Genomic DNA, 26117 nt, shown 5'->3' with positions numbered 1-26117 from the left:
GGAGGTCTCTGACCTCCGAATAGGCTGTCTCATCATCGTCGGTGATCAGGCCTACCACCGTTGTGTCGTCAGCAAACTTAATGATGGTGCTGGAGTCGTGCGCGGCCACGCAGTCGTGGGTGAACAGGGAGTACATGCATATCTCTGTGTAAGACATTTAAAAAATAAATACATTAATAGAGCCTGTGCAATGTGCATACCAGATCAACATTTCCATCACAATCTCAAGGCCTTATATCAATAGATTATTTTGAGAGTTTAACTAGTCTGCTGTGACCCAATGCCTGAGACAATTACATTTAATGAATCAAAGTAGACATGCAGTTGCTGACCTCTACTGGGTAGCAAGTGAGATACAACAGGGCAGGACAAGAAGAGAGAAAAAAAACATTTTTTCCATCTGTATGTGAATCTCTTGCAAACTCTTATTCTCAACACCATCACTTTACACTACCGGAGATTATTTTGACATAAAGCTGTATCAATAACAAAACCATTACTTCCTTAACCGTTATATAGCAGAGAGAGAGGAATAGAAATGATGGGCCAAATAATGGTCCAATAGATAAAACATTTTATTTTACTGCCCTCCGTTGAAGGATAAGTAATGGGCACTGCAAAGGGAAGTCGTTTCTCCAAACGTCATTTGTGACGACTATATTGACTGCTATAATAGCTCAGGGATTGTGCATTGAGATGCATCAACTCTAAGCAATAAGGGCATATGGTGAACACGTGTAAATTAAAATAATAAAATAGTGGCAACAGAAGGTCCCATTGATGTTTAGAATGAGGAAGAAGGTAATCATTTAATACAGATAAGTTCATTCGTATGGTGATACTATACCAGTTATCACTTACTTACCTATATTATAATAGGCCAGGGCGGAAGATGCACTCTGAGGATGGCAGGGCTGATGAGTTTAACGGTTTGCATCCATCCATCCATCCATCCATCCATCCATCCATCCATCCATCCATCCGATGGTAAATTGACATGCAGTAGCTCAAGGCGGCTGCGGGGCATTAGTCTTTGGACACAGGCCTAATCTTGACATTGGGAACAAGAGGAAATATCATTAGAATAAGGCTGGTGCTGTTCAGGATCACAGACAAGCAAAGTTGCAGATGATGGAGACCACAATTATCAGTAGTGTTCCCTTACTAAAGCATTTCCAGTTTAATTTGAACATATTTGACATTTTCTAACTCAATAAATGTTAAGGTGTCAGTGTGTCAAGGTATTATGAGATTTGACAAATCAAGCCTGGGAGTTGTTTGGAAGTTAATTCAGACATGGCTCCATTTAGCAATTGACTTTGGCAGATCAAAGATGGAGTCAGAGATTCTGATTGGTTCATCTGACAACCTAGTCCCGTGTGATTTCCCCTTGATGCATAAAATAGCTAGTCATACAGGCTGTAATATGGTTTCAACTGCCTTCATATAATTTTTGGATTAACTGAAACTCTCTCTCAAATACATTTAAACTCAGTTTTTCACAATTCCTGACATTTAATCCTAGTAAAAAGTCCCCGTCTTAGGTCAGTTAGGATCAACACTTTATTTTAAGAATGTGAAATGTCAGAATAATAGTAGAGAATTATTTATTTCAGCTTTTATTTCTTTCAACACATTCCCAGTGGGTCAGAAGTTTACATGCTACCAAACACTAATTGAGTGTATTGCCTTTAAATTGCTAACTTGGATCAAACGTTTCAGGTAGCCTTCCACAAGCTTCTCACAATAAGTTGGGTGAATTTTGGCCCATTCCTCCTGACAGAGCTGGTGTAACGGAGTCAGGTTTGTAGGCCTCCTTGCTCGCACACGCTTTTTAAGTTCTGCCAACAAATTTTCTATATGATTGAGGTCAGGGCTTTGTGATGGCCACTCCAATACCTTGACTTTGTTGTCCTTAAGCCATTTTGTGACAACTTTGGATGTTGCTTCAATATATATCCACATAAATGTCCTTGCCTGGTCTATTTTGTAAAGTGCACCAGTCCCTCCTGCAGCAAAGCACAACACGATGCTGCCGCTCCCGTGCTTCACGGTTGGGATGGTGTTCTTCAGCTTGCAAGCTTCTCACTTTTTCCTCCAAACATAGCGATGGTCATTATGGGCAAACAGTTGTATTTTTGTTTCATCAGACCAGAAGACATTTCTCCAAAAAGTACGATATTTGCCCCCATGTGTAGTTGCAAACCGTAGTCTGGCTTTTTTTTATGGCGGTTTTGGAGCAGTAGCTTCTTCCTTGCTGAGTGGCCTTTCAGGTTATGTCAATATAGGACTTGTTTTACTGTGGATATAGATACTTTTGTACCTGTTTCCTCCAGCATCTTCACAAAGTCCTTTGCTGTTGTTCTGGGATTGATTTGCACTTTTCGCACCAAAGTATGTTAATCTCTAGGTGACAGAACACGTCTCCTTCCTGAGCGGTATGGCAGCTGCGTGATCCCATGGTGTTCATACTTGCGTACTATTGTTTGTACAGATGAACGTGGTACCTTCTGCTCTCAAGGATGAACCAGACTTGTGGAGGTCTACAATTTTTTTTCGGAGGACTTGGCTGATTTCTTTGGATTTTCCCATGTCAAGCAAAGAGGCACCGAGTTTGAAGGTAGGCCTTGAAATACATCCACAGGTACACTTCCAATTGACTCAAATTATGTCAATTAGCCTATCAGAAGCTTCTAAAGCCATGACAATTTTCTGGAATTTTCCAAGCTGTTTAAAGGCACAGTCAACTTAGTGTATGTAAACTTCTGACCCACTGGAATTGTTATTTTGTGAATTATAAGTGAATAATCTGTCTGTAAACAATTGTTGGAAAAATGACGTGTCATGCTCAAAGTAGATGTCCTAACCGACTTGCCAAAATTAACAAGAAATGTGTGGAGTGGTTGAAAAACGAGTTTTAATGACTCCAACCTAAATGTATGTAAACTTTTGACTTCAACTGTATTTTCACAGTTTCAATATCCTGTAAATGTCAATTTAACATATGTTTTATGACTATTGACTATTTTAGGAATATGAGATTTTGCAACATTATGGCAACATGGGATTACACAGAATACCAAATGGCCAATATTAAAATATTTTACTTTAGTAATCCCCATGGGGAGATTTGATTGCACCAGCCAAAACATGCATTGCTAATACAATACACCACAAAAACACAACAAGGACACAGACACTAAAAGCAGCACATCAATAAATAAAAAAAGTGTTTGTGTTAAAAAGCCTCATATATTATGGTAAAAAGGATCTGTGGAAATGTTCCATTTTGGACCTGGGTAAAATAAACGTATGCCATTGCACTGTGATGCTCCTGGCAGGTAGGCCTACTCTGGAGGGGGTGGCTAGTGTCGGCCTCTACAGTATACTCTGAGCTTTTTGTTGTTGTTGCCTGCTCTGCAGAATTTACACTATGAAGGTGGGCAACCATGATGCTTATTCCTTGGTCTACTACACAGTAGCCTTTACACTAGGATGGACTGGAGTGTCTATGTTTGCATCCACAATGTGTTCTACACATAGATACCTAGAGATAAGTTTGGGCTATAGGTATACAAAGCCAAATTCTGTCTCATTTCTTTAAACACTTCAACATTTCAACCAACATTCTTCTCCCCTGGAAGCCATGTTTAAGGGGGCGTTTCATTCTATTTTCCCCTGGAATTATTTTTTTTTCACTTTGCAGCATCAGTAGTAGCGTTGAGCCAGCCTCCTATGAATGTACGGTGGTTGTGGCTGTAGTTTTTTTAGGAACAGGATACGCATAAGGACAGCGAAGAAAAAAAAACATAGCAATTCCTCGGGGGATTTGTGAAAGGGAAACTCAGGTCTGCATTTATTCGTGTAAAGGACGACAAAACAGGTACAAATTTCACGCTCACGCATATCCGGCTTATTTCGTTTTGTGGCGAGCTTGCGTCTCCGAAAGAATTTCTTTCCATGTCTGATGAGATTACACATCCAATGCAATGAAAACAAAATGGGGGTTGCGCTGTAGCATGTGAGCAACATAATTACAAGAAAGGTTACGGCCCGATGTACCAGACCTTTCTATTTGAGAACAGCCGCGTATTTATAGTGGACAGGCGACCAACTGAAGCGAGGCCCTTGATTAGATAGGTGTGCATGTTTTTTCAATACGCGTACCCTATCCGAAAAATACACGTAGGCCTACCAGCATGTGAATTTTTATTCCTGCAGAATAGAATTTCTATGTATACACATGTATTTAATGTGTCCTATATTCATGGCGATTTGTACATTGTCTTGTTATGTCGGCTAGGATCTAATTTTAAACGTCACATTTTACGAAAAATATTAATTCAATTACATACGTCGAGTATTGTAGGTTACAGTAGGTGTCACGATCTTTTCCCTGTTCTTGTATTTTGCCCTTGCATGGGAGCAATCGACGATACAAAACGCATTCACGATGCACAAGAAAATGTAATGCATTCAATGCAATAGGGCATTGCTATCCGAAATAATATATCGGGTCTCAGATTGCAAATGGAATTTCTAAATCTGGGACTCTACTGTAGGCCACCGCGGACCTCTTCTGTACTAGTATTATTTAGATTGTTTACAACCTCTGGCAAAGTAACCTTCCCATCTTGAAAATCAAACTAATAACATTACTCATGCACAACTTTACAATTCCTCTGAACAATGCTTCGTATTTGGCAATTTATTTGAATTCTTAAAAGTTCCAATGCAGCCGTTTTTATCTCAATATCAATTCATTTCTGGGTAACAGTTAAGTACTATAGTGTGATTGTTTTCAATTAAAATGTTTGTTTTTTTTAGACCTTAGCAAAGAGCAATTTTTCAAGGAAGAATTTTGCTAGGGGGCGGGAAAACTGAAAATCAGCTCGTTATTGGCAGAGAGGTTTGGAAGTCTTTCTTATTGGTCTTAACTAATTTGCCGGGTAGTGATGTCACCATGGAAGCCCCCCCCCTCCCCGATGGTCTTTTCAAACAGCTCTTGCATTATCCTTTTTACAGTATTATTCAACCTCAGTGTAGAAATATATCAAACACGGAAAATCACGTTTGACTGCACTGGGCTTTTAAATGTTGTAGGCCTTTTATTCCTTAATAATTTGGAGTAATATGCTAATCTAGTGTGCTCTGCTTGTTTAATTCTGTCTCTGTTCTTATCAACTTTGCAAAGTCAAGGTATAGGTCTTTTCTTGCCTACACGAGGACAATATGATGCTCCTGATAGGCCTCTTCTATACATCTCAATCTTTATTCTTCAAGTGTTTATGCATGTTTTATCAGTTTAAAGAATGATAAGTCATATAGCCTATTATATAGACACGTTGGTTTACTTTTCACACCCAGAATTCATATCCTGATTCTGCTACCTGTGCACACCTGTCTAGTCATTCTGCTCCCACCACATACCCTTACCATTCAATGCATAGAAGCTTCAAAATGGCACAATTGCAGGAGTAAATCAGTGGAGGCTGGTGGGAATAGCTATAGGAGGATGGGCTCATTGTAATGGCTGGAATGGAATAAAAGGAACAGAGTCAAACATCTTCCATTTGTTTGATACTGTTCCATTTATTTCCTTTCAGCCATTACGGTGAACCTGTCCTGCTATAGCTCCTCCCACCAACCGCCACTAAAGTAAATGTAGTCTTACTAAATTCCTTTGGGCAAGTGGGCATGATAAAAACAATTTTGCACAATAGGGTCTAGTGTATTTCAATTGGTTCATTGTTGCATGTATAGAACAAATAACCAATTGAATGTAGTTGCAATCTCCATCCTGAACACTAACCACGGTGATACGACTGCTGTCCTCCCCAGGTAGCATAGCTGAGGCAAGATGTCAGCCCGAGGAGGAAAGAAGAAGACCACCAAACTGTCCCGCTCCGCCAGAGCAGGAGTCATCTTTCCTGTGGGGAGGATGATGAGGTATCTACGCACAGGGACGCACAAGTACCGCATCGGCATGGGGGCACCCGTCTACATGGCAGCCGTCATAGAGTACCTGGCAGGTTGGTATCTCGCCTGAGTGAAAACACACACACACCAATGTCAAGACAGTGTCGTCATGTGTCAGCAAACACAAAAAAACAATGTTGCTAAATTCACTTGTGTATTAATTACAGGATTATGTAAAATATGAAAATGTATAAATGTATTTTATTGGTGGCAGAACATTTTTCTAATGACAATTTCTTGTTTAGCTGAGATTTTGGAGTTGGCAGGGAATGCAGCAAGGGACAACAAAAAAGGCAGAATAACTCCTCGGCACATTAAACTGGCTGTCGCCAATGACGAGGAGCTCAACCAGGTACAGTATTATTCCCCTTGAAACGGACATTTAAAAAATATCCTATAATGAACTCAGCAGAGTACATTTTTCATGTTGTTCCACTTCACTTGCACAATTGTTCCACCATATTATATTACAGTAGATTATAGTGCCCAATAGGGATCCATAAAACTAATGATGAAGATAGTCCCTTTGTCTAAGTGTTCAGGAAGGTGCAGTTGACGCCAAATGGCATCTGTATCAGGTAGGATTTCATCAGGCATGAACTGCCACCGCTTTGTGGTTAACCTCGAATGGAGAAACGGTTTTGTTGAGGCCCCAAATCCTGACAACACATAAGAGGTTAGATGCTCAATACACTCAAATATTATATATATTTTTTTTTTAGACAGTGGGGTCATTGCGCCTATATTCAAATAAGTGGGGATGAAATAATTACACTTAGACAATGAGCTTTATCATTTTAGCGGGATCTTTACCACTTGCCTAGTATTTCTCAGAGGGAAGAAATTGACCAATGAGACGGAATAGTCAACTGATTCACCTGTTCTGTGGCCTCTCAGCTTCTCAGAGGGGTGACCATATCAAACGGAGGGGTTCTGCCTCGCATCCACCCTGAGCTGCTGTCCAAGAAGAGGGGCAGCCGAGTGAAAGTGGACACTCAGGTGACCGTGCCAGAGAAGAGGGCGGAACGCGTCAAGAGCATCAAGAAACCTACCACCAAAAAAGGCAAAGGCAAACCAGGTCGCAAACAGAGGGTAAGTACACATGAATGGGCTTCGTCAATGACAGCAAACATCTCAATATTTGTCCATGTGTTTGTTATAGTGCTATAAGAAGCATGAGTGTGTTCTGTTTTTCATTGATTCTATTAAAAGAAAAGCACGGAAAACGACAAAGAGGCTGTTGTCGCTAACTCAACAGTGGAAGATGGGCCAGGGGATGGCTTCACTATCCTCTCAGCGAAAAGCCTGTTCCTTGGACAAAAGGTATCATTAAATGTAGGCTCATGTCAGCAATGACATGTCATTCTATTACACCTTTTATAAAGAAACCTCAGTCATACACCTTGGAAATAAGTGACACGAGTCGAGTTTCTAAGTGATTTTGTTGTAACTTCAACTCTACATCCCCTAAAACAGCTTTCACTAACAGAGAGTGAAATTAGCAAAATTGGAACCATCAAGGTGGAGGGAATCATCAACCCCACAAATGCAGAGATGGACCTCAAAGAGGGAGTGGGTGAGAAAGTCAGACCTGCTGGTATTTTCTTCTTAGACGTGTGAAAGGCCCACGGCCCATTATAATGATCCCTCTTACCGGTTGTGTGCTCGTCTGCAGGCAGTGCCCTGGAGAAGGCAGGGGGGCGAGACTTCTTGGAGGCAGTGAAAGAACTGCGGAAAGCACAGGGACCTTTGGAGGTAGCATCAGGTATGGAGATCTGGAAACTAGAGTAAAATCTGCTGAATGAGAGGTTTGAGAAGTTTCGCATGCAATGGTAACGAAATTATGTTAATACCAAATGTGTTCATCCAAAGAACCACATTCAGCATACACATAATAAGCATCATTACCACATGATAGTCTCGCCCTCACTCACCTGTCTAGCCTCAAGTACACAGTCAATGCGTATATTTAAACCTACATAGAAAGAGGGAAACATCGGTGTGTGTTTCCGTGTCTTCGTCCTGTAGTTGCGGTGAGCCAGGCCAGCGGGATGCCAGCTCGTTTTGTCATCCACTGTAACATCCCTCAATGGGGCTCAGAGAAGTGTGAGGACCAGCTGGAGAAGACTGTCAAGGCCTGCCTCTCTGCTGCAGAGGAGAAGAAACTCAAGTCCGTTGCCTTCCCCTCACTTCCTGCTGGCCGGTGAGACTACTCAACTACAGCTTTAAATCTATACCAGTAACAATTTTTTTTAAACACTGATACAACTAAAATTACTTTTAGTCTTAGTCACAATTGAATAATTTCCTCCGTTTTCAGTCGACTAAAACTCTGAACAATTTGTCTAGTTTTAGTCAGACGTTTGTCGCATATTAGTCAGTGAATTTAATAATTAGTGTACATGTGTACATTGAGATAGGTCTAGTTGGACAAGACTACTATCCCTTCATATAGCTGGCACATTGTTATTGTGGCAGATTGTAACCAATGCCAGCAATGATTTACCACAGGCTACAAAGCCTTGGCTACATGTTAAACAATTTAGGCATTCAGCTTTTATCTCCCCTTCATAACCTTGGAGTGGGGGTAAATAAGTGATTCTGTTAAAAATGGAAGAATCGGAGCTTTCCACAACAATGGCAGAAATATTACTGTACTACTAATATTCAGCAAATAGTATGAGTAAAGAAAAAAAGTATACTTTAGGTTACTTACAATCGAAGTGTCCTTGCTGCCAGTTAAAAAGATTGACGGGTGACTGAAGTGACCACCTGGGAGCTGTGTGGGAGAGCCGGACAGATCAGCTCAATCAGACCGTGCTTAAAAAACGTTAATTCTGCCAATGAGAGGATTGCATTAAATATTCTGCAAAGGCATGCATGCTTATGATTGGACGTGGAATTTTCGTCAACTAAAATTAAAACTCAGCAGTTACGGTTATGGTACTTTTCATGGCATCTCATCAGGAAAAATTGGCTGTTGACATTTTTTGTCAACTAAATTAACATAGTTCAACATTCTGAACCAGGGCTCTAAATCTTTCCTTGATTCCTTCTCAAAATGCATTGAAGAAGGTCAAAGGGGGGGGCCTTGAACCTATCTCCTCCAATCAAGGAGATGAGGAATTGTAGAAAGTCAAATTGAGATTGAGCCCACATCTGTGTATCTCTCCTGGTTGTAGGAATGGATTCCCAAAGCAAACAGCCGCCCAGCTGATCCTCAAGGCCATCTCCAACCATTTTGTCTCTGCGACGACCTCCTCCCTGAAAAACATTTACTTTGTACTGTTTGACAGCGAGAGCATCGGAATATACCTTCAGGAAATGGCCAAGCTGGATGCCAAGTGAAGCTGAGCTGAAGAGATGCTTGATTTGAGGTGTTTTTTTTAACGGTTGCAGTTGTATTTCAGATGGTTCTTTGTTTTTTGCAGCTGATATAGTGTGATCAAAGGTGCTGTAAGTAGGCGTTTTTGACATTGGATAGCCCTCGGAAGGCAAAAAAAAATAATGTTTGTGAGTGAAGTACTGTACGCATTTATGTTACACTGTCTTCCTTTTACAGGATTGCATTCTTTTTAGACTAGACTCAATTAATAATCCCATGGCTTGTCATTCTTATCCCTTATTTACTGATATTGTTTTCACATTCCATGTACAAAGACAATTTTGACGGTTGTTTTTTTCTGCTAGAATCCCTCTGTAGTTTCTGATACAGTTAGTTTACTAAGAAAAGTGTTTCTCATTCTGCTTTGAAATAAAAATCCAGATGTTTTACACCACAGATCCAGTTCTGATTTGATTGATGCATCATTTACCAACACCCATGAATAGCACAGCAACCCAGTTTCATTACATTATATTTATTACATTGTAAAAAGTACATGACCTTTTATTTATATATACACACATAATTTTCTGTTCACTCAAGAATTAGCGCCTGGTATACCTAACAATGCAGTACAACAAATGAACAGCTTCCAAAACGACTTAACAACCCTGTGAAAGAGGGGCTCCACTTCATTGTATTGTATAGTGTTGGTGCACAGACAGACTAATGCGTTTCTAATTTCTCTGACATAAGGCAGTGGATTAGGAGAGTAATATAACCTGAAAGCAGTTGCTCCCAACTGTGCTTCAACAAGAGTATTCATTCCCCAACAGCCCATTCCTAGCGGAATAAATAAGATTACAATTTTAGACTGATAAGGGCAACGGCCCGAGAAATAAACTGCACTGAAGGTTACGCAAATCACAAGGTTGGGCATTCAAAATAGTCACCGCAGGGATAATACTACAAAGCAGCATCAACGAGTTAGCCAGCTAACTTTAATAAACAACCAGATATAACTTCATTTTCTGTTTTATTAATTTAATAAACCTATACTAACATATGCATTTTCTGGTTGTTGAGTCAATTAGACAATGCCAGTTTCATGCTAATCTTTAGCATAAAGTTATGTCCAAGTCATTGATCTTGCTTTGTAGTATTACCGCTCTGAAATGATGGGGGTGGGGGGGCCACAAAAAATCTTAACTCATCATGAGGCGATGCAGTTGCTCGTAGGTCTGCATACCCACATAACACCCCCCATTGCGAGCAAAGCATTTTAGTGGCCCATGTCTTGACAGTGGTGATCATTTGAGTTAATTTAGTGCAATTCTACATATTTTATCATGGTGTGGAGAAAATGTTGCAGTTCTAAAGCATGTTTGCTGTAATTCTACAGATTTTGCTATGGGGTGGGGTGGAGAGAAGATTTTGCATTTTATAACTAATTTCATACAATTCTACTCATTTTGCCATGAAGCAGAGAAGAAAAATAGCAGTTTTATAGCTAATTTCCTGCAATTCTACACATTTTGCCATAGGGTGGAGAGAAATGTTTGCAGTTGTTAATATGATATCCGAGTGAGACTAACAAAATCAATGGGGGCCCCCTGGCCTGTAATTTGACCGTGATAACAAGTCTGGATAGCTGGCCGCTAAATTAACTTGGCAATCAAATATTTTAGCTGACATGGGCTAATTGACTATCAGTAGATAGAAAAACAGCTGATGCAGAACCACATTCTGAAATTGCACCTTGTGTATTCTACTATTCTAACCCACAACAGTAAGTTGAGAACCCGACTGTGGTGGGGGGGGGGGGGCTGTGATCCGAGGGCCTTTCAAACAGGAGCCACGGGCCGCCGTCAGTTGCTCATCCCTGTTCTAAGTGGTTGATGCTTTTGAAAACTCTTCTTCTTGCATCATCACATGCAGTGAGGTGTCTGGTTTGGGTACAATTTGACAGAAGATCAAGGCTCTAACTTCAACCTACCAAGATCTGAACTCCTCTGCAATCAATAAATTACTGTACTGCTAACTGTACGGACAGTGACTTGCAAAAATACTTTCACTGTGTCAAGTGGGATAAAGTAGTCCCAAATGAAAACTTGCAAAGATGATCCGGACCATTCATCTCATCACTTGAAAATGAAAACTGCATTTTAGATCAGCTTGTCCCAGATTTACTGATGGCTGTCTATGCTCAATCTGCTAGTCAATACTGTACTCATTTAAATAATCTCATTAAGACCTTCCTATAAAACTCCCCTAGCCTGACCGATAAAAGCGGACACGCCCAGGCCAGACCAGTCGTCACATTCAGAATGTTCTAGGTGCTGTCCTTGTTAGCAATGGCAGCATCTCAAATCCATCTTTCCAAGGCAAACCATGCACTCCTGTGTCCCTCTTGGGTATAACAGTGTTTAGAGGACTTAAGAATACGTAGTGTCCTTTTAAAACATAGTTTTGTTATTTTGGGCATTGTAATCAACTTTTTGCGAACAAGCTTGTGACAACATGTTGGCAAATTTCTCCCTCTTTGGAAATCTCAGGATATCATATAATATAATTATTTTCAAAAACCTCTCAGACAATTTTATAATGGAAATATATAAACTGTATGCTTTTATATTACTGTACACATATATTTCGACCTTCAGATACAAGAGTTATGATATAGCTAGTATTTCACTCTTTTGTTTTAAGACACAGTGCCCTGATACTTTGACTGGAGTAAATTCATCTCTGTACATCCTATTCAGTAAACAACATGCAGCACCTAAAACCAATTAAGTTATTCACTATGATTTATTCCTGGCAGGACCTCTAGATTACTGTTAAGCAGAGGCAGGTCTCAAGTCAGGTCTCGTAGGTCTCAAGTTGAAACTGACTCAGTAGGAAAAGTGGGAAAGATCGAAGCGAGTCAAATAAGTGCTGTCCTTAACATCCATGCAGCATCGTATATGTATATCATAAATATATCATAAATATGTATTTTCTGATGAATACGTGAATATTGAAGGACAGCAGGCCCCAGGATGTTAGATAAGACCAAAGCTAGATGTGTCTGTGGTTGTTTAGTGTCGTCTGAGAGATGACCATGCATGCCAGGGTCTCTCTGTCAGAGTTGGTCTATCCCCTCCTGTGAAGGGGTGCAGAGCCTAAGGAAAGCTATGTTGTTTAGGGGACAGGTGGGGGACAATGTCCCCCGGTGACAGCAGGTGGCTCTATTTTACCTCGGGGGTGTCACTAAGGTCGGTGGGCCTGGGGGCAGGGAGCAGGGGGACAGGGGAGCTGGCCTCAATGAGGGCGGGATTGAGGATGATGGGCAGGGACATGGGGGCACGCCCCCACCTGCAGATGGGAGGCCAGGGGCTGCAGGATGAGGGGGGACTGACTCATGTGGGAATGACTCAGGGGGGTAGAGATCTGGGGGGACATCTTCACTGGGGTGGGCATGGGGGGAGTCGACGGGGGCACTGGAGATGATCTGTCAGTTCCTGGAAAAGAAGAGGACATTGATTGATTCATTTATTGTTGGCTATGAAACTGATAATGATCATTGGCTTTGGCCAAATTTCATAAATGACTGGCCATGGTTTTTATTTTATTTGAAATTTTACCCCAATTTCATGGTATCCAATTGTTAGTAGTTATCTCATCGCTACAACCCCCGTACGGGCTTGGGAGAGACAAAGGTCGACAGCCATGCATCCTCTGATACACAACCCAACCAAGCCACACTGCTTCTTAACACAGTGCGAATCCAACCTGGAAGCCAGCCGCACCAATGTGTCGGCGGAAACACTGTGCACCTGGTGACCTGGTTAGCGCGCCCTGCGCCCGGCCCCGCCTCAAGAGTCGCTAGTGCGCGGTGAGACAAGGATATCCCTACCGGCCAAACCCTCCCTACCCCGGACGACACTAGGCCAAATGGACCTCCCGGTCGTGGCCTGCTGCGACAAAGCCTGGGCGCAAACCCAGAGTCTCTGGTGGCACAGCTAGCACTGCGATGCAGTGCCCTAGACCACTGCGCCACCCGGGAGGCCTATGACTGGCCATGTTAACATGGTTACCGTTGGCACTAGGTGGTGGGGGATCTTGGGGCGACGCTGGTCTGCTGAAGGTCTTTGGCTCTGTGGGGGCAGCTTGCACTGGAGATTGGGCCTGGGCTGGGGGTGGTGAGGCTGGGGGGGAGGGGGCAGCCAGCTGGGCAAGTTCCACTGGGGGACTGGGAGCAGGATCTATAGACACAGAGCACCATTGCATTTCAGTGATCTGGCTTTATGTAGCTATATAGCAGAAATAACACTGAAGGTTAAGTACACATCATGAAAAACATGTAGGAAGTGTATTCTAACTAATTCAAAGCATATTGGAGAAAACAAGGCCTTAATAGATGCAGGTATAGTGTGTGGTCCTCTACCTGGTTGGGGTATGACTGTTTGTTTGAAGAGCTCTTCCCGGAGGTTAGGCAGGAAGCAGTTGATGCGTTCCCAGGTGATCTCCCACAGGTCAGAGTATCCCGTACGGGAGTCAACGCTGTGGAAGATTCCTGCTGTGTCCATCACCAGCAGCATGTTCTTCAGAGACTCTGGAATGGCTTCCAGCTGGGGTCGGATAAAAATACATTTAAAAAACTGCCCATCAGCCGTGCAATCACACACAGAAGGAAAAAACACTGAACAGAGCTGAATAGGAGTGAACATGAACTCTTATTTTTCTTGTGTGCCCTCCTTTGCGTTTGACCACTTATTGTTGTAAAGTGATGGACTTTTTAGACTAGCTACAGGTAACTGCCAAAATAAAGGAAACACCAACATAAAGTGTCTTAATTAAGGTGTTCGGCCACCACGAGCCAGAACAGCTTCTAATGAGCCTTGGCATAGATTCTTCAAGTGTAGAATCTCCCGTAAGTGTTCGATTGGGTTGAGATCTGGTGACAGACGGCCATGGCAGATGGTTAACATCGTTTTCATGCTCATCAAACCATCCAGTGACCACTCATGGCCTGTGGATAGGGGCATTGCCATCCTTTGAGGGTATAGTCATGTTAGCCAAAATAATGGCCTGCCCAGCATTTCTATACATGACGTTAAGCATGGAATGTTAATTGCTTAATTAACTCAGGAACCACACCTGTGCTTTCAATATACTTTGTATCCCTCATTTACTCAAGTGTTTCCATTATTTTGGCAGTTACTCGTAGAAACACATGAGCTAATAGGAGTTGAAATCGACATGTGATACTGTGCAATATTAGGCATCTTCACCAGTAGGTCACTGGAGCCAGCGTGCATGTACTTGTCCATGAAGTCCAGGATGGTGAGCCACAGGGCAGCGAAGGTGGGCAGAGACAACAGGGGAGAGAGGTGCTGCAGGAACACCTGGTGGAGAACAAAGCAATAGAAAACAGTGAGATATTCATATATGACTTGGGTACCTGACACAGCATATTATACTATCGCTCTTCAGACGGATAAGCAATGCTAGACAACGGGAAGGATTTAGCCACTTTGTAAATTTCTCAACCCCCCCCAAAAACAACAAAGTCACCCCTACGGTCTGAACACATATTACAGATTCCACATTTTGACATGGATGCCTGTTGTGTGTTGACTGAACTCTGACCTTTGACAGCAGGGTGCAGGCCCTCATCCTGGTCTCCTCCATGCCTCCCACATCTGCAGGGCTAATATTGTCCAGCAGCTTGGTCAGCAGGGGGAACAGGACCTGGCAACACAGTACACAATGATTAGAACACAGTTAACACTGATAAAATTATTTCCCACTTATTTTCGAACTTGAGATTTTTTTGCATAATACTGCATTGTATTCAATGAGATATTTGCCATAAAATTCTAAATAAATGCCCATAGCAAGCTAGGATTTGGCCCCAAGTGCCTACTCTTAATTAATCATATATATTTCACTATATATTTCAGAGGAACCATTCAGCAGCCATTCTCATGACCCACCACTCTTCTTACACACACCATTTCACAGTGGTCCTCCTATAATGTAAAGATGTTCAAGCATCCTCCTCTCACCTTGTTGAAGCAGGACTCCCACTCCACAGCATCTAGTGTCTGCAGGTCATGGACCAACAGTGCCCTCTGGAGGTAGGTCAGGGCCTGCATTCGCACCTGCCGCCTGGCATCACAGCACAGCCAGGCTATCCCTATGGGATTCACACAATGTATGGATACTTATGTCAGATATAAAGCGTTAAGACCGGCAAGAGTGTTAAGTGGAATGCTATATAGTGGCGTGAGAACAAGACCACTAAGTCCACTCTCTCAAGGGTCAACTCAGTGAATTAGTGCCTTCAGAAAAGTATTCACACCCCTTGAATTTTTCCACGTTTTTTGCATTACAATGTGGGATTAAAATGGATGTCATTTTTTTGTCAAACAAAATACTCAAGTGTTACAGTGGAAGAAAAATGTGTAACTTTTTTTTTTTTTTTTTTTTTTTTAATACAAAAGAAGATTGAAACACTAATATAATCTTTATTACATAACTTTTCAACCCTGAGTCAATACATGTTAGAATCACTTTTGGCAGCGATTACAGCCGACTCTTTCTGTTTAAGTCTCTAAGAGCTTTCCACACCTGGATTGTGCAACATTTGCCTATTATTATTTTCAACATTCTTCCAGCCCTGTCAAATAAGTTGTTGATCATTGCTAGACAACCATATTCAGGTCTTGACATAGTTTTGCCTAGCTGCTTGAAACTCTAACAAGCAAAACTAACTTGACCACTCAGCAACATTCACTGTCTCTTAGTAAGCAACCCGAGTGTAGATTATTGTCCTGCTGAAAGGTGAATTAATTTCCCAGTGTCTAATGAAAAGCTGAGTGAACCAGGTTGTCCTCTAGGATTTTGCCTGTGCTTAGCTCCATTCCGTTTATTTTTTATCCTGAAAAACCCTTGCTGATGAAAAGCATACCCATTAGATGATGCAGCCACCACTATGCTTGAAAATATGGAAAGTCGTATTCAGTAATGTGTTGTATTGGATTTGACCCAAACATAACACTTTATATATATATATATATATATTCAGGACAAATGTAATTTTATTTTTTTCGGTTTTACTTTAGTGCCTTGTTTCAAACAGGATGCATGTTAGGTAATATCTCTATTCTGTACAGGCTTCCTTCTTTTTACTCTGTCAATTATGTTAGTATTGTGGAGTAACTACAATGTTGATTTATCTGCAGTTTTCTTCTATCCCAACCATTGAACTCTGCAACTGTTTTAAAGTCACCATTGGCCTCATGGTAAAAACCCCTGAGTGGTTTCGTTCCTCCGCGGCAACTTAGTTTGAAAGGACATCTGTATCTTTGTACCAATCTACCAATAGGTGCCACCCTTTGCGAGGCATTAGAAAACCTCCCTGGTCTTTGTGGTCTAATCTGTGTTTGAAATTCACTGCTCGACTGAAGGGATCTTACAGATAATTGTATGTGTGGGGTACAGAGATGAGGTAGTGAAACAAAAATTATGTTAAACACTATTATTGCACACCATTGTCCATGCAACTTGTGACATGATAAGCAAATTGTTACTCCTGAACTTAGTCTTGCCATAAAGGGGTTAAATACTTATTGATTCAAGACATTAGCTTTTCATTTTTAAAATGAATTTGTACTAATTTCGAAAAACAGAATTCCACTTTGACATTATGGGGTACTGTGTGTAGACCATTGACAAAAATAATCTAAATTTAATCAATTTTAAATTCAGGCTGTAACAACAAAATGTGTAATAAGTCAAGGGGACCCGTGTGAATACTTTCTGAAGACAAAAATTTAAACGCAACATGCAACAATTTTGGGGATTTTACTGAGTTAGTTCATATGAGAAAATCAGTCAATTGAAATAAATTCATTAGGCCTTAATCTATGGATTTCACATGACTGGGAATATAGATATGCATCTGTTGGTCACAAGTACCTTAAGACAAATTAATCTCACAATGGGCCTCAGGATCTCAAGTTATTTTCGCGCATACATTTTTTTTGCCTAATCTTCATGACTAATGTTCAAACTTAGACGTACAACAGCATCAAGGTAAATTAGCAGGATAAAAAACATCACTAGGTTAAATGACCAGCGTAAAGGACATCAGTAGATTAAACCCAGTGTCCTTCCTGTCCCAACAGACTGAACAGAAAAAGAAGAATGTGCCTAAAAAAACAACGATAGCTCAAATCCCCCAGCCAAGAAGAAATACGTCACTCTAGTCTGTGGAATGAACACCTTTGACATTGACAACAATCAGATTTATGAACAGTATGTTTGGTGTTTGGGATTCTGTGTTTTTATATATATTGATTACTATTCTGATGTTACTATGGCTTTTGTACCCATTGTTTTCAGTGGCTCCTACTGTAACAGCCTCTACTCTTCTGGCAAGGCTTTCCACTTGGCGTTGGATTTCTTTTTATTGTCCCCAGCACAAGGTGCACCTGTGTAATGATCATGCTATTTAATCACCTGTCAGGTGGATGGATTATCTTGGCAAAGGAGAAATGTTCACTAACAGGGATATAAACACATTTGTGCACAACATTTGAGAAAAATAAGCTTTTTGTTCCATATGGAACATTTCTGGGATCTTATTTCAGCTCATGAAACATGTGAACAAAAATCAACATGTAAAGTTTTGTTCAGTGTATATGACTCTCCTCTAAATACTAGTCATTCGTTCCAATATAAGCAAAAAAGCATTAACATGTGAAAACATTGTCCACGAAAACAGGAAATGTGCCTTTGGTTCCGCACAATGACATTTAAAACATTCCTCAAATGACTAGGAAACAATGAATTGTGTTTAACCCCGATTAATAAACACAGAATTGAGTGGTGCCTATATGCAAATATGTTTTATAGATAGCTAGGGGTTAAAGTCTCTGACCTTGGAGAAGTGGGCACCAGCAGCTGGTCCACAGTGTCTGGGAGTCAGCCTCAATTTTCTTCCCTGCGACCTCCAGGTGGCGCTGTTCCTGTGCCCAGGAGCTGTAGATGCTGGCGGCCCTCGTGTGCAGGGTGTGCATCAGGTCTAACAGCTGAGCCAGGGGAACTTCATGTCATTATGATGTGGTCATAGCTATTCTAATCACAATATAGCTTGATTCTAAACATGAGTATGACTTAATGTCTGTATTGGCTGCAAGACATTTCCTCAATAACATTTAGTAAAATAACATTTACATGTCTAAGTACTTGTCTGCTAAATGACTTAAATGTAAATGTAAATGTACTTTATCCTAATGCTGACAATATATTTAGGTAATGATCTGTGATAAGAGTATTGATATTTATGTCATTTTGAAACGCTGATGGAGAAGTTACACATATTGTATAGTACAGTATTTTCCATGTCTAAATTATTTCATTGATGTTACACAGACCTAAGGTTGCAAAACTCCCTGTAATTTACCAAAGACATTTAGGAAATTTATAAGAAAATATTTGTATTTTTCATTTATTTAATATACGTGTCCATCTGATCCGTTCCATGAGTTTCTAGTAGATATCCCATATGGTTCTGGAGAAAACATCTTATGATATAATTTTAAATTAACTCTGCAGCTCTTCCAACTATTGACTTATTTCACAACCGTCACCAGTTTGACCCCAAAACACTTACAAATATATATTGACATGGGACACCCAAAAATATATATTTTTAAATAAATAAATATGAAGGATTTTCCATACTCATATTAAAACAGCAACAGTTTTAACTATGTTGATGGGTTACATTTAGCATAATGTTTTACAGCCTTATGATTCTATTTTTATATTATAAACATCTTCGTTTTGGGGGGAATATCTTTTACATTTCATGAAAATTCCCTAAAAGTCTTGAAAGTTTCCAAAATTCCTAAAGTTACTGGTAATATTCTTGCTCTTTGCAACCCTACACAGCCCTAAATATCTAATAATATACCTTTCCAAGCAATTAATTAGTCAAGGTTTGAAAGTTTAATTTCATTTAGAGTAGCTAGAGCAATGAGCATTGAAAATTCACAACTCAGCCTTTCCAAGACAGTTAATTTGTGAATAGGCAATACAAGAGGTGAATATTAGCATTAGTCGACTGAGCATGAATACCTGATTAGTGCCAAATTAGTTCTGAAAAGAGATGGCAGACAATGTAACTTATTAATCACACTTCAGGAAATGAGAATAGTAGTTCAAGAAGAATAGAACTAAACACCGCCACAACATTGCTTAATTGCCATGACAACCATAATGTGCCAAGAGAGGGGAAGATATAACCGAAATCTCCCCATATCCGCACCTTCCCTCCGCAACCCCACCTCCCACCCACACACACCTGAGGCAGAGCACACCTGGGGCATATTCAGGAGGGTACAACGTTGCAGAACCTTCAGATAGAGAAATATATTGTGTAGAACAGACATGATTGGTCATGTGGTTCGGAACGTTTCACCCAACTGAACAGAGCCCCTGAGCAGCACAGAGACCAAGGTAGAAGGGAAAGAGGGCTGCGGTACTTACGTCCTGACTAACCTGTAATGACACCGTGTGGTAGCTGGCCGGGACTCCCTCGTCCTCCTCGTCGTCACTATGGGAACGGGAGGGCCTCTGGTTGGAGGCCTTGGCGCGGCGGGATGCCCCCTCTTTCTCCCGAGGCTTCCTCCTCACACGGGACTTCTGGGAGTCGTACTTGTGGTTCTTCTTCTTCTCATGGGTCCTGTAGCCTGTAGGTCAGGAGAGATGAAGGGACTGTTTTTAGCCATTGTTACAGATATATCCTGAGTGTGAAATTTTCTCCTAATAGTTGACTGATATCTCTGAACAGAGAATGAATGCCCACTGTTTGCTGCTCCCAAAGGTAATCCAATTTAGCAGTACAGAGACCATGTCTTTACCCTAAGGCGGCGTACAGTACCAAGACCTGAATTAGTTCAGGACTGGCCATTCTAATGTAAGACAATGTGCAGTATGATAATAATTATCTTAATGGATAGGTCTATAGGGTATGACTTAGCGCTTAGGAAACTTTCCAGGAAAAAATACATTCCTTTCACGTAAACCCCAAAGGCTATATCAATTCTAATTGAGTAATAGCAGGTTTTAGGGCTGTGCGGTTTCCATTCGCTTCCCATATAGATTAGAGCGGTGCTTAGCGTGAGGTCTTTGATCAACCAAACTTTATTGCTAAGTGTGTAAAGCTGTGTTGACAGCAGGTATCTTAAGGGTCTGGAGCGCTGGGAGAAATTAAAAGGCTATCAGTGGTGCCAGGCTTGCACAGTGCACAGTGCACCATCTCCCACTGTAATCCTTGTTTTACTCTAGAGTCTGGATCACTAACAGACTGCTGTTGCTGAATGAATGGGGAGAAGGGCAGCCGAGTGACACAGTCCTCAATAAGGGTTGGCATGGGGGAGGCAGGGAACCCAGAGTCAGGTTAGTTACTATATAGACATGCATTGAGATCCCCTTCCAAAGGCTTTTAAGAGTAACCACCCAACATGCCAAACTATCAAAGCTTAATTTAGAAATTACTCAAACAGTTTGTGTCTTGTGTTCGCTTGGAAAACAGCATTGATGTAAAGGCAAATACAATGACGAATTCATTGTTGGAAAATTAAGAAACACATTGGAAAAAGACTGAATATAAAATGAACCTCAAATAGGAATTGATTTGTCAGTCAACAGGAAGTGAGGAAAGAGGAAGTTGTACCTCCGTTAAGGCTGGCCTCCACAAACACCCGGATGGCCTTGACACACAGCTCAAAGTTTTCAGGGGTGACATGTGCAGCATCGCGTACTATGAAGGAGAGGGACTCCACACACTTGATGAGGGACTTGGTGTCGTGGAAGCCCATGTCTTGGCCCAGGGTCAGGCTGTATTGGTTCACTAGAGGGTTGAGCAGGGGCTTGGAGCCAGAGGCCGGTACCTTGTTGATGTCCAGGTCATCTTTACCAACCTGCCAATATAAACACAGTGTGAGATGTGCGGTATGCTGAGGCATTACCTGACATAGATATGACAAAATAACACAAGCTTAGCTTTACTATTATAGTGTGACGTTCCACAATAAACAGTGTATTAACGCTATGAAGATCTCTGGAGTTGATCATCTGAGCACTCGAAAGAAAAGTGTGTGCAGGTGACGCGAGTGTGTGTGTGTGTGGGCTCTTACCACCAGCCATCCACTGCTGGCCACGTCCACATCAGTGACAGAGCGGGGCATCCTGGACTTTCCGTGCTCCGTGTAGACCTCAGAGTCGGAGGTGTAGCCCCGGTCCAGACTCACCTCGCTGTGGTGGTGGGACGACAGCTCACTGTCCGACTGGGCACCTGGAACAAAGGTGGAAACAGGACATAGATTTTTTTTTTTATACCAGGCATCAAAACACACCACTAACAGTGTGGACGTGTGCCTTGGAACATAACAGCCGAGCTGTTTGTGTAAAGTCAACGCAATTGACAGTAAACTAGGTGATCATAAGGTTTCTCCGCTGCCAAGGCCAACAAAGTAGGCTACCATGCCATGTGATGCTGTACATGTAAGAGGCTGACCTGTGTCGATGTCGGGACTGGTGGAGGTGACCTGGAAGGAGGCGGGTGGTTTGATCCCGGCCCCGATGCACTCGATTAGGGAGAAGAGGGTGAACCAGTCATCTGTGCAGTGGATGTTGGCAGCGTTGGTCTTGAGCAGCTCATGGAGGCCGTAGGCCACCTCCCGGCTAACCCGGGCCAGGACGTGTGGTTTCATCATCAGCAGGAGACGCAGGGACAGCAGCACCTAGAGATAGGGTGGCAGGGGGGTTAAGTGGACGCCAACGTTGTATAAGACCAATTGCTTGAACTGCCGATGACCTCGATCTCACTGATTAGGGAATTGAAGTACGTTCCCGACATTCGGCTCACAATTCCTAATACAGTTCAATGTATATACTGCACTAGGTCTCACAGTTCTTGGTCTCACTGCACATTTGAAAGGAAAAGATTAGAAAAACAAATGTGGGATTTGTGGATTCAAGTCCCTGCAACATAAGATGTTTGCCCTGATCGCCACGGTTCACACAGAAAAGGAAGGAGGAAACACTATTAGTTGGCTGTAACAACGTCCATCTGGGTTAGAGATCAGATTGAAAGCCAATTAAAGACCGTATAGAAGAAATGGGACCCAAAGTTAATGCTCCATTTATAGTTTTCCTCGATTCCTTAAACACAGTGAAAGAAACTGAGATCCATGTGAGCGAAACATGGAACCGTGTGGCCATTGGTTTTACACCAATGCAAATGCTAAACACTTTTTTGCAAAACAGTAGACGCAACTCTTTATCACAAGACACTTTTTGCAAAACAGCAGATAACTCTGTAAATAAGACAAAAAAACAAGAATAATTCAGCTTTAAAAAAACAGATTCCCCCCCCATGGTTAATAACAACCACTCTCAAAACAGTAGGGTTTTTACAACCAACATGTAAACAACCTTTACATAACTGGGCGCTTTTAACTCCTTCACAATCAATCCATAAATACATTTGAAAGTGTTCACTAGAGACTTGTTTGGTTTCCCAATGGGATATAAAGTAGAACACATTCCTATTTTCTTTACATTGCCGAGAAACTGCAATGATATAATAGTTCAAGGTCAATAGGACAGTCACATAATAAACGCTATTTAGGTTACAGGCCAGGTCACCAAGAAACCAGGTCCCTCTTAGAAAAAGATTAGATCAGTAAAAACTTGGCTAATTAAATTGTCCCACTGATCAACACAGACTAAGAATACTGATAGGTAGTTCATCCTGTGCCTTTAAGCCAGAACAAATTAAACATCTGATACCAGTATGATTGCATGAAACATCCTTTTTTTCTTACTTGTTACACAACAAATTTAAGCCTCCTTTATGATTGCTGTTAAGCTCAGGCCAGATAAGACCGATTGCAATGGCTAAAGGACACTGACCTAATAAAGCTGCGTGTGTGTGTGTGTGTGTGTGTGTGTGTGTGTGTGTGTGTGTGTGTGTGTGTGTGTGTGTGTGTGTGTGTGTGTGTGTGTGTGTGTGTGTGTGTGTGTGTGTGTGTGACCATCAAATCTAAATCCCATTGGATCAGCAGTCCAATCCTCCAATCACTCAGTGCCATCACTTGTCAGAAAACCTGCATCATCTCTGCATTATCTGTTTGACAGCACAAAACATGCATTAAACCAATGATGTACGCCTAGATAGTTTGGTTTCCACTCTCGTGTGTGTGTGTGTGTGTGTGTGTGTGTGTGTACCTGTGAGCTGATGTCCTCTCTGCGCAGCAGGCGGATGGCCAGTCTGATGAGGCCCACCACAGCCCTCTCCACCAGGAAACAGCTCTCTGTAGCCTGGACACACAAGTGGCACAGGTGGTCCCGCACCGTCTGCCATACACATGACACGCGGTCCCTAAACACACACACAAAATTTAAGGACTCAATAGCATAACAAAGCCTGATGTTCAAACAGCTGATTTGACTGATGTAATTCCTACTGGACTTGCTTGGGACAAAACATAAACAGGCGATCACACGGTCCTTGACTCAAAGCAAACACCGCACCGTTTCCTGCCGTACCTGTTCTCCATGACGATGCGTAGCAGCATCTCCAGGCAGAAAGCCGCGTCCTCCTCATCATACGTCTCCTCGTCAGGTGTGACTGAGATCAGAGCCTGTCCACAAGAAACAGCTCTTAGTAAACAACACCAGAACATTCTATACTACCTGCATCTCAGAAATTCATATTCAGCCAATCACATGTTAAGATGAACAATATTTGCCTGGACTCTTATGATTACCTTCATCAGCTCCTGTAGAGACTCCAGCTGCAGGAATTTACTCTCTGTGATCAGCTTCTCTGGGTCACATTGCTGGCGCGGGAGTGACAGGTAACAAATCAATTTACCAGACTGACCATGTATACAAAAAGCCACAAAAATGTATTCATAATTTTAAAAAATTAAAACTGCACGATATGAACCAAACAGTTGAACTAGAACATACAGTATACTGGTCACCAGAGACAATTTGAACGAGTGTGACAGAGACAAAGCAGTGGGATGAGGGATGATTGGTTTAGTTCTGGTACCTTGATACAGAGCATTGCTGCCTGCTTGGCCTCCTGGTTCTCAGTAGAGGGCCCACGTAGACCAGACTGCTCCGCTCCACTCAGAGTCAGCCAGTTCACAAAGCTCAGCACCGCAGACTCGCCCCTGGGAGAGACAGAGAGAAAGATGGAGAGATGTCAAACTCTTAAAAAGACATTTCATGCTTGGCGATAGCCACCCATTTCACAATATTACTGGAACTGGGTTTAAAATGTCAAAAACTCAAGAGGTTTCACAAGTGAAAGAGCTCAGCCTGCTATGCCAGCGTAACAGATTGTATGACAGGATTGTGAGGTGACTTACCGATTTGAAGGTGTCTCTTCTCTTTGAAGCGAAATCTTTCCATTTGGCTCCACAAAATCCTCCACCTGTATGGACATAAGAAAACAAACGCCACAAGGAAATTATTTCTGGTTTTATACCAGCAGGCGGCAGTATAGCACCCAAATTCAAAAAGACCCATTTCACCCAACAAAATGAATGGAAGGTTTCCGTGTTCCATAGGTACTCGAAACATGATCGAGGCCATTTGTTTTTCACAGACCATACAAAAAAAACAGTCTTTCTTGGTTATGCCTGTCCCTGTCCATGACCATTGCTAGTTATAAAGAAACAGTTCTGACCTCCACCATGGCCTTGGGCAGCAGCTCGGCTCTGAACAGCTGTAGCATGGAGTCCATGATGTTCTTCCAGCCCTCCCTCAGGATATCACCGTGCCGGTAGGCCAGGTGGAACACTGTCTTAGCGGCTACCTGGGCCTTCCCGTTACTCCCAAACACCGTGGGAAGGTTCTCCGCCGACTGTATTGAACACACCCAGTGGAACATGTTAGAAAACTCCAGTAGGTGTAATGCTAAAGGTTCCCACATTTGAAATTAAGCACTTACCTCGCTGCTGAGCGTTGTAAACTTGCAGAGGGAGATGATCAAATTATCAAACACGTCACTGAATCCACAATGAGCTGATATCATGGCACATTTCCTAAAAAAGAGAGAGACAAGCAGATTATCATCGCGACTCGCTCTCATTGCCTTCCCCAATAGATGCTTCGTCAGCATCTCCTCAGAACCACAGTGCTGGGTCCAGAAACCCCTGGGGACGCCTAGTGTACCGGAAGCCAGCGATGGCCTTCTGGATGATGGCGTCATCCTGGCTCTTGTCGAAGACGTAGGAGAGGGCGGCGATGGTGGGCCCCCAGGTCATGGTGAACAGGTCGTGGTCGTAGCTTCCGGCAGGCACGTGGAGGAAGACCCCCTCGGAGGTGGCCCCCCGGTGGAGCAGCACGCTCCACACGTAATTCTCTTTCACCAGGCCTGACTGCTCGTCTGGCATCACTATCTCGTCATTCCTACAGGACAGAGAATACCACGGAGTGTGTGAACGCTAAACCGACCTTGATCATCTGGGGTGGGTTGTTTGACATAACTTACCGTCAAAGCTCAAACGCTGATACAAATATATCCTCTTGAAATGAGATAGATTTACTTCATCGTGTGTGTGTACACGTCACAAACATTTCTATATAAGACAATGGCTTACTTGATTGCATTGTAGATGTCCTCCAGCATATCCTGATCGAAGTCTGTATTTCCATTCACACCCTTCAGATTCTTCTTGAATTGCTACATGAAGGTGGGGGGAACGGACATCAATACTGAATCAGGGCACCA

At 42.1% G+C, this 26117-nt stretch overlaps 2 protein-coding genes across 10 annotated transcripts in view; one reads left to right on the top strand and one right to left on the bottom strand.

The window, feature by feature from the left end:
* Window positions 1-3694: 3694 nt before the first annotated feature.
* On the top strand, window positions 3695-9760 carry LOC124041311 (core histone macro-H2A.2-like). 2 transcript variants are annotated; one of them, XM_046358764.1, is made up of 9 exons: window positions 3695-3883; window positions 5842-6032; window positions 6225-6331; window positions 6877-7071; window positions 7192-7314; window positions 7456-7555; window positions 7655-7744; window positions 8008-8182; window positions 9162-9760. In XM_046358764.1, the coding sequence occupies exons 2-9, from the start codon at window positions 5861-5863 to the stop codon at window positions 9325-9327; spliced, it is 1128 nt and encodes a 375-aa protein (XP_046214720.1). In that variant the 5' UTR covers window positions 3695-3883; window positions 5842-5860; the 3' UTR covers window positions 9328-9760. The 2 variants fall into 2 exon arrangements, with proteins under 2 accessions (XP_046214720.1, XP_046214721.1); XM_046358765.1 differs by having other exon boundaries at window positions 3696-3883; window positions 7192-7302.
* A 63-nt stretch (window positions 9761-9823) lies between these two features.
* The window catches only part of LOC124041310 (Golgi-specific brefeldin A-resistance guanine nucleotide exchange factor 1-like), an 83348-nt gene continuing 67054 nt past the window's right edge, over window positions 9824-26117 (bottom strand). For 6 of the 8 annotated variants that reach the window (XM_046358757.1, XM_046358756.1, XM_046358758.1 and 3 more), the window contains 20 exons: window positions 25987-26069; window positions 25559-25795; window positions 25335-25428; window positions 25071-25247; window positions 24751-24815; window positions 24429-24552; window positions 24139-24210; window positions 23918-24012; window positions 23597-23750; window positions 21882-22107; window positions 21502-21659; window positions 21039-21285; window positions 19850-20052; window positions 18237-18387; window positions 15358-15488; window positions 14939-15040; window positions 14581-14694; window positions 13734-13917; window positions 13384-13551; window positions 9824-12807 (listed from right to left, as the gene is read on the bottom strand). In XM_046358757.1, the coding sequence (XP_046214713.1) occupies window positions 12608-12807; window positions 13384-13551; window positions 13734-13917; window positions 14581-14694; window positions 14939-15040; window positions 15358-15488; window positions 18237-18387; window positions 19850-20052; window positions 21039-21285; window positions 21502-21659; window positions 21882-22107; window positions 23597-23750; window positions 23918-24012; window positions 24139-24210; window positions 24429-24552; window positions 24751-24815; window positions 25071-25247; window positions 25335-25428; window positions 25559-25795; window positions 25987-26069 (2985 nt within the window). In that variant the 3' untranslated portion in view covers window positions 9824-12607. The remainder of the gene's footprint in view (window positions 12808-13383; window positions 13552-13733; window positions 13918-14580; window positions 14695-14938; window positions 15041-15357; window positions 15489-18236; window positions 18388-19849; window positions 20053-21038; window positions 21286-21501; window positions 21660-21881; window positions 22108-23596; window positions 23751-23917; window positions 24013-24138; window positions 24211-24428; window positions 24553-24750; window positions 24816-25070; window positions 25248-25334; window positions 25429-25558; window positions 25796-25986; window positions 26070-26117) is intronic. The other 2 variants (XM_046358759.1, XM_046358763.1) reach the window with 1 other exon arrangement.

This window comes from Oncorhynchus gorbuscha, linkage group LG08 (assembly GCF_021184085.1).
Source record: "Oncorhynchus gorbuscha isolate QuinsamMale2020 ecotype Even-year linkage group LG08, OgorEven_v1.0, whole genome shotgun sequence".
NCBI classification, from domain to species: Eukaryota; Metazoa; Chordata; class Actinopteri; order Salmoniformes; family Salmonidae; genus Oncorhynchus; species Oncorhynchus gorbuscha.
This window is presented reverse-complemented; position numbering and strand designations above follow the sequence as displayed.